At 45.4% G+C, this 15967-nt stretch overlaps 1 protein-coding gene across 6 annotated transcripts in view; it reads left to right on the forward strand.

The window, feature by feature from the left end:
* The window catches only part of fli1 (Fli-1 proto-oncogene, ETS transcription factor), a 30146-nt gene that overhangs the window by 10187 nt on the left and 3992 nt on the right, over positions 1–15967 (forward strand). For 3 of the 6 annotated variants that reach the window (XM_029518182.1, XM_029518186.1, XM_029518184.1), the window contains 6 exons: positions 1392–1603; positions 1857–2008; positions 2993–3196; positions 8853–8921; positions 15420–15479; positions 15826–15885. In XM_029518182.1, the coding sequence (XP_029374042.1) occupies positions 1392–1603; positions 1857–2008; positions 2993–3196; positions 8853–8921; positions 15420–15479; positions 15826–15885 (757 nt within the window). Of the gene's footprint in view, positions 1–1391; positions 1604–1853; positions 2009–2992; positions 3197–8852; positions 8922–15419; positions 15480–15825; positions 15886–15967 lie in introns of all 6 variants that reach the window. The other 3 variants (XM_029518181.1, XM_029518183.1, XM_029518185.1) reach the window with 1 other exon arrangement.

Here is a 15967-nt window from a genome sequence, read left to right on the forward strand (position 1 = left end):
CAGGGGATTAGACACGTCTCAGTCTAAGCTGTGCCATCAGATCCTATCCGATCCAGATGTGCGTCAGACCTGAGCCTAATCCTCAGCAGAAGCATATGACTGTAATGATTTCACTTGACATTCTGAGTTTCTTTTTGTTTGTGTGTTTGTTTGCTTTTTTTAAAAACATTTTTTTATTGTTTTTAACAAAGATGATGGGAATGTTTATAACAAAGGCTGACTCATCAAGCCACTGTGTGGCGGTTTCAAATCTCCACGCCAGCCAAACAATTCTGCCAGGCGCAGGACTGGGATGGTGATATTGCCCAACTCTGTTTGCTATCAAACACCAAGTGCTGATGTCTGCATATTAAAATATAACCCATCAAGTGCCTAATAAGACTCATTTCCAAGACATTACACAAGGAGCACGTAGAAACCACGTCATATCTTGGCCGGCCCCAAGTCTTCTGCGTTTGTTTTCTTTAATAAACTTACATTGCTCCAGCTGAACCACGGCAGAGGGGTCAGTGTAGCCCTGATCCCCCTCGCCTCCGCCTCCCTACTTCTGTTGAGTCGTCAGCTGTGGAGGGAAGCCCAAGGTCCAGACAAGGCAGACACATCAGGGGAATTTTGTGTCCAGCGAAGTTAAGATGATACTGATAATAGACGAAAGAAAACAAAGCCAGTAATTGGGGAATTTTGTTAGGATGTCAGCGTATATATATATATATATATATATATATATATATATATATATATATATATGGTAGTCATTACTGATTGGAAAACCATACCTAATGGATGAACTGTTAGTAAACCGGTACGCTGGATGTGCCCCGATCTTACAACTCCGTCTTACTCCAGTGTGGGCATGATTGAAGTCATCCTAACATCAACAGGAAATGACAGATGCTACATGGGCTGTGTACACAAACTACTTAGGATGCCAGACTGTGATATGACCCATAACTGCACATAATTGCTGTAAACAGAAATACACAAGAGACTTTCAAATTTACATAAGAAGTTTCTGGGTAGTGTCAAACGAGAGACTGATGTTGTTTCTGCTCATGATTCTGAGTGTATTCTAATCATTCCTACTGGATGACTGCATCCTCCCACTCTTAAAGGAATAGTTAGGCGTTTGGGGGAAATCTAACCCTGATATCACTCAGATATCTGTTTGAATGCCAAGCTAAAGCCTGCGGGCAGTTAGCTTAGCAAAAAGAAAGCAGGGAGAACCAGCTTTCCTGACTCTGACCAAAGCTGTAACTCCCCCGAAATGCGAAACTATTCCTTTAATGTGGGAAAATTGAATATGATGGCTTTATGTGACCTGTTTGGTATTTGCTGAGTTGTTTCATTGAGTTGAGAAACACGCACCAAGTATTTGCTCCTTCCACCTCCAGGAGGCGCTATCAGTGGTGAGTGAAGACCAGTCTTTATTTGAGCCTCCGTACGCTGCTGCTGCCCCTCTCCCCAAGACAGACATGACTGCATCTGGCACACAGGACTACGGCCAGACCCACAAAATCAACCCTTTGCCCCCCCAGCAGGAGTGGATCAACCAGCCAGTGCGGGTCAACGTCAAGAGAGAATATGAGCACATGAACGGATCCAGGTATGGCATGACAGCCACTTCCTGTGTCTTACATTCTTATGTGTTATGTGAAATTTTTTTAAATGTTCATTTCTTTACCAAGTAACCAACTAAGCTTCACATTTACCACCAATATTTGATATATTTGGCCCCTGGCAAGCCAACAGATTAAGTATCCCATGCCAAAGTCAATGATTGGAAAGGAAAACTAACAACACCCAATTTATCTGCTGATAATATTTTTACTACTTGTATGTGTGTGTTTACGCAGCAGGGAGTCTCCAGTGGACTGCAGTGTGGGTAAATGCAATAAGCTGGTGGGGGGCACTGACACTTCTCAGATGAACTATGGAAACTACATGGATGAGAAGAACGGCCCTCCCCCCAACATGACCACCAATGAGCGTAGAGTCATCGTACCTGCAGGTACCAAATGCTATTTGATCGCCAGCGTCCGAAATAAAGCGAAGTCCGTCTGTGTATGAGATGAATAGTTGCGATTTCTCATGAAGGAGTGCATGTATAGAATCACTGCGTATTTTTACCGGGGTTCCTCCTGCACTGCCCCTGTGAGATCGCTACTCTGTTTAGGTGTCATTTTGCCAATGCTGCAAAGCATTGCTCCAGTTTATTACTTTGTATGTCACTTTGTCCTCCAGCCCTATATTTCTTTTTTTTTTTTCAATGTTTCCTCAAATTGGATTTTCTCGATAGGCAGAACAATACACGACAGAGTGAGTGAGTAACAAGTGCAGTTTCAGGGTTAAAGCCTTTCATTTTAATGTGTACGTTGATCATTTTGTAAGCCCGGGAGCCAGAAAGAATGACTGTTTTTTCCCAAACTATGAGAACATCTAATTCATTTAATTAAAATCGAATGGGGGTTTGGTAAATTTTCCATTATAAAGGCTATTCAAGTGTTTGTATCAAGCTAACGCGAAAGGCCACTCATCTATCAACCTAATAGGAGCACCACATGGAGGCCACTCCTTAACCACAAGTGGTAAGTTTGGGGTTTGGTTTTCCAACTTGGCTGTGCAGTATATCAGACTTAGGTCAAGTAGTACATGGAAATATTTTGTATTTAGTTTAAACAAGGCAAAACCTACTGCAAAGTTTGATCACAAAAAGGGATCTAAGAGTCAACATTTCTGTGTGGAAGATGATTTACCTGGAACCTTTTATGAGTCATCCTTCTCGAGCTGACCCGATTCATGTGGTCAAAGTAGGACAAAGAGTATTTACAACAAGCTGAACGTCTGCTACTGATATAAAATTCTGTTTCCAATTTGTTCTTCCCTTCCCTTTCCTTTTACCTTAGCGAGACACTGCCAGCTCCGTCTTCTCTGCTGTCTGAACACAATCAATCATTTCACATTGAATATATTTCCCAATGCTGTCTTCATGCAGACCCGTCGTTGTGGTCCCAGGACCATGTGCGCCAATGGCTGGAGTGGGCCATCAAGGAGTACGGCCTGTTAGAGATCGACACGGCCATGTTTCAAAACACCGACGGGAAAGAACTCTGCAAGATGAGCAAAGACGACTTTCTCCGGCTCACCACCATGTATAACGCTGAAGTGCTTCTCTCTCATCTCAATTACCTCAGGGAAAGTAAGTACAACCTGAACAACGACAGTTCACTAATGTAGAAAACGCAACAGAAAGGATCCAGGCAATCGTTTTTATCTGAAAGTGAAAGGGCCGTAACGTTGATGCCCTCTGCTCTTGGTGCTCCGGCTGTACATGCTGACTGTGCCTCGGCTGAAGTCTGCACTGGCACCAGCTTTGCCAAAGAAAAGTCAAAATCGACTTTCAATCAAAACACAGGCCTCTTTTCATATTTGGTTCTGTACTTTTGGATGAGAGGAAAAAGTGAAAAAATGCCAAACCCGGGCAAACAACATGACACTTTTTTTTTTTTTTTTATCACCGCACTATATTCACATTACCAACAATAAACAATGAAATTGCTTTTACTGGAAGCAAATTTCTCCATAATGTCTATCCAGTACTAAGGAAAGTTGTGGAAACCAAGATGGGTTTTTTTCCCCTCTCTAGATAACCATCAACAGCGCACCAACCCCCCCCCCCCACCACCACCACCCCACCCCCGTCTCCCCCAAAACTACACTTTGCAGCGCCTTATTCCACATGGTCCACAGAAAGATGAAGCCCAGGTGCATTGCCTCAGGAATCACGCCAGGTCTGTGTGTTCAGCACAGCAAAAGAAAGTTGATCTGCAATTTGCAACGGAGGCAACTAAATTTGAGCCTGTTACCTTTGAAGCTCTTCTCGGTGCAATCCGGACTCATATGTTTCGGTGGGGAAACCCAGCCAATTTTCTGAGGCAGTATGCAAATTGCATTTCAATACAAGACGTAACATCTGGTGTGGGTATTGGTCTGAATACATAGTGATGTCTAGCTCAGACAATAGTTTCATCCACTGTTTGCTATGAAAATAAGAAGAGCAATACGATTGGTGAACACGCCGTTCTTTACATTCTGTGCTTTTAAAGATGCAGAGCTGCTTCTGCTGCGGCTGCAGAATATCATGACACCACGCTGGGTGTGGATGGCCCAACTAAATTTAACATTTTACTCCCAAAAAATTGTGATGGGCCTCAGCGTGATGTAATGGGAACTGTATTTTGTGGGTGTCAACAGTTTTCTCCGTGCACAGCGTCTGGGCAGAGAGAGATGCTTGTCATGAGTATAACAGCCTCATTGTGTAGCACTGCAGCGGGTGGATCTGTCTGACCGCCGCTGGGCACACTCCGCAGAGCAGTTTTCATTATGGCCACTGGCTGCGGGACTTAGCCACGGCTTAGGCGTGCTGCACCGCGACTCTGCCCATTGCTGTCCTTTTTTTGATTTAGACCTTGTGTGTTTTGGAGACAGAAGAGATGTCTTGGGAATCCTCCCCACTTGCCAGTTGAAATTGCTTTGGACCCGATCCCGACAATCAAAAAGATGAATGCTCCCGTCCCGCGCCTGGACTGACTGACCTGTTCTGGGGCGGCTCTGAGAAGAGAGCAGTGTATATTATTGACATTGGGAGCCTAAGGGCAAGAGGAACCATGTTAGCAAATGAATGTCTGAGGAGGACTGAGAAGGAGGAAGAAGAGGAGGAGGAGGGCTGAGGCTTCATGCAGACCCTGCAGCGCTGATGATTTGGAAACCAAAGCTGTTCTCTCCTCTCCCCCTGCAGCACAAACAAACACAATCATAGACGTGGAGTAACCCCGTCCAGAAAATAGACCTCTGGCTTCACTCACGAGAGCTGGAGCTCGGCCGAGCTTCCAGGATACTGAAGAAGAGAGAGAGGGAGGGGCAAGGCTGAGCCGAACCCTGGAAATATTAGTGATTGCAGGTCATTTGATGTCTCCTTCACCAGTCTTTACTATATTACCTCCCGTCCTCCTCCAAAGGATTGGCTGGTCCGAGGGGTTACTACATCATTTCATTCACATCTGTGTGCATCATGTGTACGCTTGGTTCTGCTTATTGAACCTCTGATTAACATTCTTCAGAGTCATTAAGCGGCATATGTACACTCAGCACGGGGCAGGGACATACTTCCCAACCCTACAGCCATACCATAACAAAACATTCCTGCCACGTCATGCACCGAAATATCACTTAGACACCCACATTGGTGCAACTGTGGGCACAATCTGAACATCTGTCTGACTGCCCAGCTGCTTGCAGTAACAAGGGTAGTTACCCATGCATTATTTTGGCCTCATTGTTGGTCACTTATCCAGATTTTTATAAGTGATGGCCGCCCGCACCCCAATGTGCTTTCAATTTTGGGTGCAATTTGAGAATTTGTTCAAATTAGTCTGTCAGGGAGGGACCGCGGACTGTTTGCTTTATCGCACCCATGTAGGTCGGTTTGATACCACATGTGCTGGAAACGGAGCAGCGCGAGAAAACCTCAGACAACAAGAGACTGTATCCTCCAACGCACAGAGATGCAAGAGCAGAGGGAGAGAAAGAGTGGGAAGAAGGCAGGAATGAAAGGAGGGAAAGAAAATGAGAAATGGGAGCGGATCTGGTGTAGAACTAAAGAAACATAGAAGTAGAAAATGGGTGAAAAAACAAAGATATCCTTGTCAGACAGCTTTTGCAATAGTTATTTGAGGACAAGGCAAAGAGAGTGTGAGCAAGAGAAGGTTGTAGAATGCGAGTGTGAGATAGAGAAAAACTTTTGAACTTTTTTTTTTTTTTAAGCGTGTGGAAATGGTCCGAGGTGGTCATGATTGAGTGCCTTTGGAGGATAGCAATAGTTCTGTTTTCCAGCTGTCGCCATTGCTTGTGTGTCTGGATGGATTTACAGAGAGGGAGTCAAGACAGAGAGAGAGAGGGAGAAAGAGCGAGATAAGTCTGGGCTTCTGCACTGCTGCTCCAGAGAGGGGGACATTCTCGAGCCCTCAATAGTTTATACAGACCATAAACATCTGGGCTCGAAGGCTGAGTAGGGAAAAAGGAGGTCTGGAGAGCTCTCTCTCGTCCTCTTTCTCGTGCTCTCTCACTCACTCCTTCTCCTCTCACAACATTTTTATTGAGCTCCCCTTGCATTAGTTCTTTCAATTGGCAGATTATCACTGGTGCAGAGGGGCTCAACGGCCTGGCTCGGCGCCCTTCACTGTTAGCTGACTGCTGTTAGCCACCATTACGAAGCTGCTCACTCAACTGCTGGGGCGCAGAAACTTAACACTACAAGAATTCACGCACATATCGCATTAGCATAAGTCGAGGGGGAGATAATAAGCAGTTGCCATCCGTGTAAACACCGAGATGAGCTCAGCTGTAACTACAGCTAGCTGGTCAGTGTTACACAATTGTACTTGCAAACGATCTGCCAATTAAGAACGTTGATACTGTCTCTGAATCGCAGATCTGCGCCGTTAGATAATAGCCATGACGAAATGATCCAGAAGGTGTGAGGATGTGAAAGGTAAGGTTTTCCCCCCCCCTCCCTAGTCTTTACAAAACCACACCAATTTTGTCCCAATTGAGGGTTTCCATCCTTCGCGGTAAGCCATTTACAAAGTTGTGGTGCTCTGTTGCCGCTGAAGACAATGACGTTAGCTGGCATATTTTTTTCTAATACTTGCACACATTGGTTCTTGGAATAGGTTGCTCCATGAAAAGAGGGCCATGCATGTAATGATGAATTAATTAAATTTGGGATAGTGCATATTTAATCGTAAGGGTAACAGCAGGGTAACTGCTCACATGGGTCATTTTTGAAACTATGTTTTGTTTGGGTCTTTGCACCGTGTAAGAATGCCTCACCATTGGCTGGAGATCACTGATGTCCCTTCAGTTGGGGAGACGCACAAAACTGGGTGACTTTCAGTTTGTTGACAAATCTCAGACCACATGTTTGAGACGACGGTATCATATAGCTCTGCAAGATAAACAGCAGGGGCCCGATGGAGGTCCACTACAATGCTGAGCAAGCCCTAAAAGAACCTCGTCAATATCGTTAGCGTGCAAAACTGGAGGACGGGACCATTTGAAAGAGCCGTCAGTCATAGGGATGGCAGAAAAGAAAATTGTTTGTGGATGTTATGTAATCTAGCAGACTCTGAGCAGATGTGACTGGGGAGGGAAAGAGAATGAGGGGCTAAGAGGCTGAACATGGGCCAGTCCTCCAACTGTGCTGTCAGATTACCAGGACATGTTTGTTTTCTGAGAGAGGAAGAGGCCGTCCAAATAAATAGGCAGCTCCGCCAAGACTCCCTCCACCAAACCATCAGCTGTGGTCTCTCTCGCTCTCTCCACCTCATTCTCCATCTTGCTCGCTCGCCCATACGCTCGCTCTCTCACTCTCACTCTCTTTTGCACAGCAGCGCTGCATTTGTCTGTGGGATGGCTTGAGGTTTTCTCAGCAATGCTGCCTGTTTGTCTGTCTGGGTCAGCCCACATATGTGGCACACAGTGGGAAAAGGGTTAACAACCGTCTCCCCTCTTTTTTCTCTCCCTCATTTTTTCTGCCAATCTGTCCATCTTTCTCCTACACATTCCCCCTCTTTCCAGAGATGGTGCTCTGGCGGCTCGCTTGCCCCCGTCCGCTTACACTCTGCGTGTGGAATTATTTTTGTACGGAGAGCTGCATTTGATTGCTGAGCAGGGACCCTAGCTCATACAATGGCTCCCCTGTTCTGAGGCCCCCAGGTTTCTAAACCAGACCCAGAGCCTTGGGGGTGCTGTGGAGAAGGTAGAACTGGGAGGGGTGGGGGTGGGGGGGTGTCAGGAGGTTAGAATACATTTTGTGGAGCACCCCGCTCTTCCCCCATCTTACGGCCACCCCCTACCAAAAAAAAAACAGACCCGTAGTCTGCCAGTACGGGCCAGCTTCAACCCCCAAACTCCACCAGCAGCAGCAAAATGAGTTAGGCACGACCCCTCCAGCAAAAAGAAAGCCACATAAAAAATTTAAGTTGCGCCAAAGCTTTTTGTCCCCCCTTTTTCGAAGTTTCTCCATTCACAAAAGCCATCTTCCCCACTTGGTAGAGCCCCTCAGCCCCCTTCCCAGTGCTAAATCTCCACACTACCCGCGAAGTAGCTGCTCTTGTGTTTTCTCTGTGCATTTTTGGGTCTGTTTTTCCACTCGCTGATTTATGCCTGGGGGCAGCTAAAATTAAGAGAGCATTTTGGTGCCGCCCAGGGTGCCTGTGTAAGTGGAGGAATGTGGCGCAGAGTTCTGCTCCATAAGGTGAAATGAATAGGCAGCCATAAGCAGAGTCTTGCCTCCCTGACTTTATTATTAACTAGCGGAGTTCGCCATTAAAATGCTGACGGGCTGCAGGCTTTTTCCTCGTCCCCTCCATTTAAAGACATTTAAAGTGAGTGTGACTGAGCTGGCTTTCCTTGGGGCGGGATTTCTGTGTGATGAGTTATTCTCCCTTTGAGATAAGTTTTTAAGATAAAACGGCGACACGGTTTGAAAGATGAAAAGGACCCTTCGCTGCTCCTTGACAACGTGCTGCACTTTTTACTGCCACCTGCTGGCTACTGTTGTAGCCTTTGTGGTTTTTGTCTCTCTGGCTTCATTGAGGGTGCTCTGATGTTACTCTGCATCGTTTTCTTATAAAGCCAAATTTATAACAATGACTGTACCACATTTAACTTTTATAAATGGAATCATGTATAAAATATACTTGATGAATGAACCACATTTCTTGTCCAAGTTTTTGTGTAGTTCTTTGTAGTGTCATTCATTTCTCTTTGTGTATTATCTCCTTTTCTTACAGGTAGCTCGTCATTATCGTACAATACACCATCTCACACAGACCCATCCCCGCGCCTGGCTGCCAAAGAGGGTAGGAACACATTCTGTTCTCTACTCTGTCTCTGTTACTTGTGCGTCTGTATTTCTGGGTTGTTTTCTTTGGATTGGTGTAACTGTTTTATATCAGGGGAGTGAGGTGAGAAACCAGCAGTCGGTGAATTCTCCTCTGCCCTGTAAAAACCATAATAAGGCTAATTCTGCTTCTCAGTGCCCGCCAGTTTCAGGCGAGCAGATACACATAAAGAATGCGCACACGTACACACTTGCAAATATTCATGCTTGCTTGTATCCAAATCCAAAGCACACGCACGATTCGGCGACTGCCGCTGACAGAGCCTTCGGCAGGTGCGCCTTTTGTGTTGTTAAAATAATAAGAGTCAGGCTATTACAGCCAGCCGTGCTATCCAGAGCTGCTTACCTGAACATTATGGCAACACATCTGCAGCTCAGAGGGGGCGTCCACAGAATAGGGGCATATTAACAACAAGACAAGAGGTGTGTTGATGAGTTCTATCCACGGCAGCAGACGCAAGAGCAGGCTGTGAATGCCGTGATTATGGGAAAGAAGCAGGAGGACGTGACACCTGAATGAGGTTTAATGGAAAGACAAGCATCGGAGACAGGTGGTGAGGCCGCAATGTGTAAGGCAAACACGCCGGGGGGATGCTTCGGGCCAGGCTGGAGTGGTGCGGAGACTGTGTTTGTGCTGGCCGGTGCTGTATTTACAAGACAATTAATGGCAGAGAGGATGACAAAAGGTTGGAGAGAGGCAGCTTTTGTCATTTTGCACTTCGCTAAAATCCATCTGTCTATGAAACATATTTACCTCGAAGCAAACATGGGCCCAGGGATTTCTGAGTATTGGCCTGCTAAGATATGCATCTGAAGAGACAGTTTAATGTGCCAGGTAGTCTTTATTTTTCTCAACAAGAATAAAAATCTGTTGTTTCTTTCAACAAAAATCTAAACATTTTTTTAAAGAGGAAAGATGTGCTTTTGCTTTCATCTCATCCAGTCTTTTTTGCGGTATTGTCTGAGGAATAGGAAGAGTGGGTGCTTTAACACGTTTGAATTCTGTCTTTATTTTTTTTGTGTGTGTGTGTGTGTGTGTGTGTGTGTCTGTGCGTGTAACCCCCCTATAAGTTTCAGGATAAAGCAGGAGTTGGTTGTTTGCATTATTTGGATGAGAGTCTTCAGGGTTGTTGTTCACGGGTTTCTGCGTTTATATGGACAAATCAGAAAACAGAAAGCAGCAGTAAAATGAGATGTGCTGTCGTGTTGGTACTGATGACTTGTGCAAAAGTCGAGCTGACTTTCTAAGAACAATGCCCCCATAGCAAGTCAGGAAGATTGTCTTTTTCCTCTGGATACCTTCTCACTCTACAAACATTATTTTGTGCTGACATAACATGAACTAGTTGAAGGCTACACAAAAAAGCTACACATCCTTTACATCAGCTATACAGTGTCACCACCAGAGACGAGAGAAAAGACTGGAATAACAATGATAGCCTTCCTCACAGGATGAAGGCCCCTATCAAGGCTTTAGAGGAGGAAACACTAGGTCTGATAAGTGTCCAAGAATGCCCTTTCCCCCGCTCTATCTGCCCCGCTGCTGAGCATTCGCAGGTTGCACACTTGTTCACGCCCGGCTTCAATACCATTAGACCATTGGGCAGGCCAGATAAGATTCGGCTCAGTCACCCTCGACCCCGGTCTTCCTGACTCTCAGCGCCAGGTATTTGGACTGGCAGGAATTGAGCGTCACTCCCTTCAACAGCATTTCCCTTCCACAAGAGGCGACTTCTATTATGGGCTCATGTAACAGCGACTGCGCCTCTGCTTGTGTCCTGTGATCCCACCCTGAGTGCAGCCGCTCGCTGACACGGCCACGCTATCAGATCCAGGCCCATCCACTTTTACGCAAATCACTTAGCTTGTTAACCATATCCAACATCACAAAATGTTACCTTCACGCAAAGTTAAACGGAGAAAGGTGAGTTACGATGAACCTAAAATTTGGAGCCGGGAGTTTGCGACAACAAGAAAAGAATTGTGGCTTCAGGAGAAGCCTTTATTAACATTTTCACAGATCAGCATTGCCAGATGTTTCAGGTTCATATTGGCTTTTGAGAACAGTCGAATACCATTCAGGCTCTTTGGGGTAGAGTAAGCACGAGCATACAGCGGGAGACAACCCTTAATCCGCTCCAGACCCTGTGGTGTAAAATGCAATGTTATGAATAAAAGAGAGCATATAAAACACGGAATGCAGCAGCCATGAAAGGGTGTGTGTGTGTGCACATCTGCGTGTGTGGTTGTGTGTATCTACAGTCTGTGTTTTCCGATAGACGTGTGTGTGTGTACGTCTTATAATGGCATGAATTACAGTATGCATTTTCACTGTATTTTCTCTGTGTACTTTGGAAGCTACGTGCATATTGCACATGTGGGTGTTACATTTATACTCAAAAGTTATGTTTGTTGGCCACTTTTCTAGCCCCCCCCCCCAGTCTCTGCACCAGTTTTTTGTTTGTGTCACTACTGTGAAATTGTGGCGTTTTGTAATTTGTGGTGAGAACACTCATACTCTCCGCCGCCTCTCTGCGCCGGAGGGGAAGGTGATGATTCACCTCTGTGAAAGTTTTTGTTTTGCCACCGTATCGAAATGGCAATACAACGTGCACGCAAGCTGTTGAACATCCATGACTTTTAATCACTCCCCTCAGTTGTGTTATTTATTTCTTTTTAAAGTGACGAGAAGAAAGCCTTCAGCCGGTTAAGTGTTTTAGTTTGTGTTCAGTGGAGATATCGTCCCCCCGTTAGTCTGAAGTATTATTACAGTTGATGCTTTACTCTGCTCTAGTGTACTCGCTGTCTCTTTCACTGTAAGCAACTCTTTTGCTTTGCAGATGTTCTCCTCCTCTTATGGCTCCGTCCTCACACAGATGGCTTTTGAAGCACCTGTATAACGAGCATTACAAATAAAAAAAAAAGTTGATCCCGTCTGGGTCTTTCTGCTTGGCTCAGACTCCGGGTTAAAAACAGTCCACGACTTGTCTCTCTCCTCTATCTCACCTTGTATGTGTCCGTCTTTCCTTCTCTCCCACTCTGTCTCCCCTCTGTCTTTGTCCTCTCCCTCTCTCTGTCTGTCTCTCTCTCTCTCTCTCTGTCTAGCACTCAAGCCTTGTTTTGACTAACTGGTCCTGCAGTCAAATTCTCCCAGGAGCGTGTACCACACCCCAGACCAGAGTGGAAACTGGCTCAAGTCGCAGAGCAAGGCCTGGAAAAATGAGGGGGGGGGCTGTGTGTGCGCACACATTTGGGACTGTGTCTGTGTTTTCATGGCTGGCTTGTACCACGTACCCCCACAGCCACTTGGGCTTTTGTACGTTTTCCTTCTGCTGTTGCTTCTTCCTACTTCTGAACTTTCACTTCCACTTCACACCTTTTCTTCGTATCCATTTTACCTCCGAATGGAGTCGTGCCACTCATGAGAACTTTGAATTGTGTGGTGCGTTTTCAGGTTTTGATTTATTTATTTTTTTTGGCTTTCAGTCTCTGAGTCTATTCTCGCTTTCAGGATGGTTAAGGGAAAATTGTTGCTGAGGTTAATGTGATCTGGTGCCAGCAGCTACACCCAGGGTATCAAAAAGATGTGGATGAGTCCACAGTGCTGCTGGGCACCTCCATTCCAGCTCATACCAGACAGGAGTTGGATTTGCTGCCATTGTTTTCTTTTCAAATTCCGAAGTTGTGTTTTGTCTGAGTCAGTTTTTTTTCTGGGTCATTATTTCACTCCTCCCACCCCTTAAGTTTCTTTTTCTCTTTCTTTTTTATGCACTTACTCACTCTCCATCTTTATTTGTCTGCTTCTTTCTAATCTCTTCTTCATTCATCTCTGGTTCTTCTCCCCGACCACCAGCTCCTCTCGTGTTTGTAACCCCCACCTCATGCACAGAGATGGAGGTAGCCCCGTTGTGGGTTTTTTTTTTTTTTTTCTTCTTCTTCTTCTTTCTTTTCAGTGTGGTGGAGGGTTGATGGAGGGCTGAGGAGCTGAGGGGGGGGTGTACTGGCGGTGAGTAGAGGGGAAAAAAGGGCCAGTAAAACAAAGAGAGGTTGTCTGCAGGCGAGGCAGGCAGGAAACGCAAGTCTCCCAGGACTCTCCCCCAGCCACTGCTCCTTGGCTATTCTGCCGGCCCACACCAGATTGAACCTGACAGCCCCACTGAGCCACGGCAGCCCACTTGTTATTTGTCCTTTTTCTCCTTTTTGTCTTTCCCGACGTTACGCTCACCTTTATTTCATTCATTTGATCATTTCCTTCCTCATTTCTTCGTCTTCTTTCTTTTTTTTTTCAAACACCTTGTTGCCACTTCATCATCGTCCTTTATTTCACTTTATTTCAATGTTTTCGCGCCGTCACTTGTTACGTCTCGCATTCCTCTCTGCTCCCCTCTTTCCAGTCATAGACACCAGATCTCCTCCTGTTGTCTGCAGACAGGAACGAGCCATTTGACTGAAATATCAAGGGTTAAAAGTTGAAAAGTTAGAAATTAGTGAGGACACCAAGAGTTCCCTGAGCAGCAGGAACTTGTCCCAGTGGAGGATGTTCTGCCGGTGAGGAGAGAAAACACGGCAGCAAAAACATCCTTTGAAAGCAGCACAAGACACATAATTGGATTTGAAGTGTTTTTACACTTTCACCAGTGGATTATGAAAAGAATAAAACACTTGTGTGGTAGGTAGCCAGAAAAACTTTTTCACAGTCGCATGGAGATTACAGTTTAAAGTTCAGTTGTGTTAAAATAAGAAGCTTAATTGTCTGTTTATTTTTCGAGGAAAGCAGGCTGTCAGTGGGCTCTGATCCACAGGAGGGCACTGTTGGACAGTGTTTAAAAAGGGCCTGCTGATCACACACTGGATGTTGGTGGATGTTTGTCTGGTGCGGCTGTGTGAGGTCAGTTGGTTCAACTGAATTGTTTTTGCACCTTCATTTGTGTTGGACAGTAAAAATGAATATCCTGACACACATACGAAAAATGTACTTCAAGTGTATTTTTCACGTTAAAGTCTATAAATGAGAGCCACAAAAGTTTAGATAAATGTGTCGAAAAATATGTTTTTTATGCAAATAGTGACACCTTATCAGCGTGTGAATAATTAAAAAATGTACCAGATGAAACACAGATGAGAGTGACTTGAAAACTAATAAATATTCATGTCTGGTAAAACAAACACCTACACACAAAGAATGAATTTATAGTCTGGCATTACCGCAGTCACTCTCATCTGACACGTCAAAGTATTTCAGTCTAATGATCACACTTTTTCAGTTTGATGATTAATCATGCGTGTGGCGTGGAAACACTGCATTCTCGGTGTTTGGGGCCCCGGCTCCTCTTTATCTCTCTCCATATCACTGGTGAAGGCAGGTCAAGATAGAATTTGGTGTCCACTTTGTCGCAGTAGGATCAGCTCTCGTCCGTTAGGAGGATTGTCAGCGAGCCTGCTTCTCAAAACCTCAGCCTATCTGCTGATGGAAAACAGGATTGCCTCTTGACCTTCTAACAGCTTCCTGATCCCAGAAGCAACCACTGTCATCACCATTACACGGTCTCAATCTGTCGGCCCCTGGGAGAAGCACTGCTGACAAAAAGAGTTACAGATCACGATAAGGCAGTCGCATGTTGCACACAGCACACACCCGTCTGCTGGTGACTGTTGGAAATGTTCAAGCACACAATGATACAAACTATCAGGGGAGCTGGCCAAGTACTCGGTTACTATGCCAGGGTGTATTTTTGTATTTACATCCTCTCTTTTATCTGCTGGTGTCAGAGGGATTGATTGCTGCTGGAAGCCGTCCACCTTCACACCCGCTCGACTTCGCAGGTTTGGAGCGCAAACTCACAGCAGGTAGAACTCCCCGCAAACGGTGCTGGTTTGGCTGCTGGTCAAGGTTTCAGAGAAAGTAGATGGCGTAGAGTGATATAAAGAGGACGAACATTGTGCACTTTTATTGCCTATGCGTGTGTGTGTGTTAGTGTGTGTGCGCGCACGCCTGCGTGCCTGCCTCTCTCTGTTGTACGTTAATTTGCATCAGGCGCCTTTATTTGTGGTCAGTGTTGCAATCTGCTCAACCAACTGTACCTTCTGTCAAAGATTGTGCCATCTAACCACCACAGTGCTCCAAAGAAAACCGCATTAGCATGTCCAGATATCCTGTGAAAAGCATCTTCAACCATGATCTGATAGATTTATTGATGCCAATTTGCAGCGGCCTCCCCGCAGCCTTTTCTTTTCCACTGTGACCGTTACATTCCCACGAGTGGCTCACACACACACAAGGAGGAGAGACACTTGCAATACAGACACACACACACACACACACATCATGACTAAATACACAGAAATACACAGATGGTTGTGCACATATCTCATCGAAATAAACAACACAAACGGGAAACTTTTTGTGTTAAATTTGACATAAACTCAAACTCTGTCCTGTCTCCTTTCCTGTCTTCAGACCCTTCATATGATGCTGTGCGGCGGACAGGATGGTCAAACAACATGCACAGTGGCAAAGGTGAGGATGAGAAAATCATTAAAGAGCCTCTTTTATTTGACTTGAGCAGACGATACCAGCTGAGTAGAGACGACCTGGGTGTACATTTCAGCTGACTTCGGACAGGCTACAACATTCAAATAATCTCTATGTGCTTTTAAACCTAAAGCTGCATCACTCTAGTGGATTGTCGCCTCCACAGCGGGAGTCCAGACGTGCAGGACTGGTGATTGTAGCCTCAGTCATCAGAAGCCAGTCTGTCCTTATTTACTCTGGATCTCGGCTGACTTGCCTTCATGATATGTAGTTTGGATATCTGCAGCCCACTGAGGATTCCTCTTAACGTTTTTTGTGTCTCTCTCTGCAGGTTCACCGGTGGTCACCCAGAACGTGACCAAGTCCACTGAGCAGCCCAGAGCTCAGCCAGGTAACAGCTTAACTGCGTCTTTGACTCATTCATTCATTTTTTTTTTTTTTTTTGTGCAAGCTTTCATAACATCTTCTTTTTA

The sequence above is a fragment of the Echeneis naucrates genome, chromosome 13 (genome assembly GCF_900963305.1).
Source record: "Echeneis naucrates chromosome 13, fEcheNa1.1, whole genome shotgun sequence".
NCBI lineage: Eukaryota > Metazoa > Chordata > Actinopteri > Carangiformes > Echeneidae > Echeneis > Echeneis naucrates.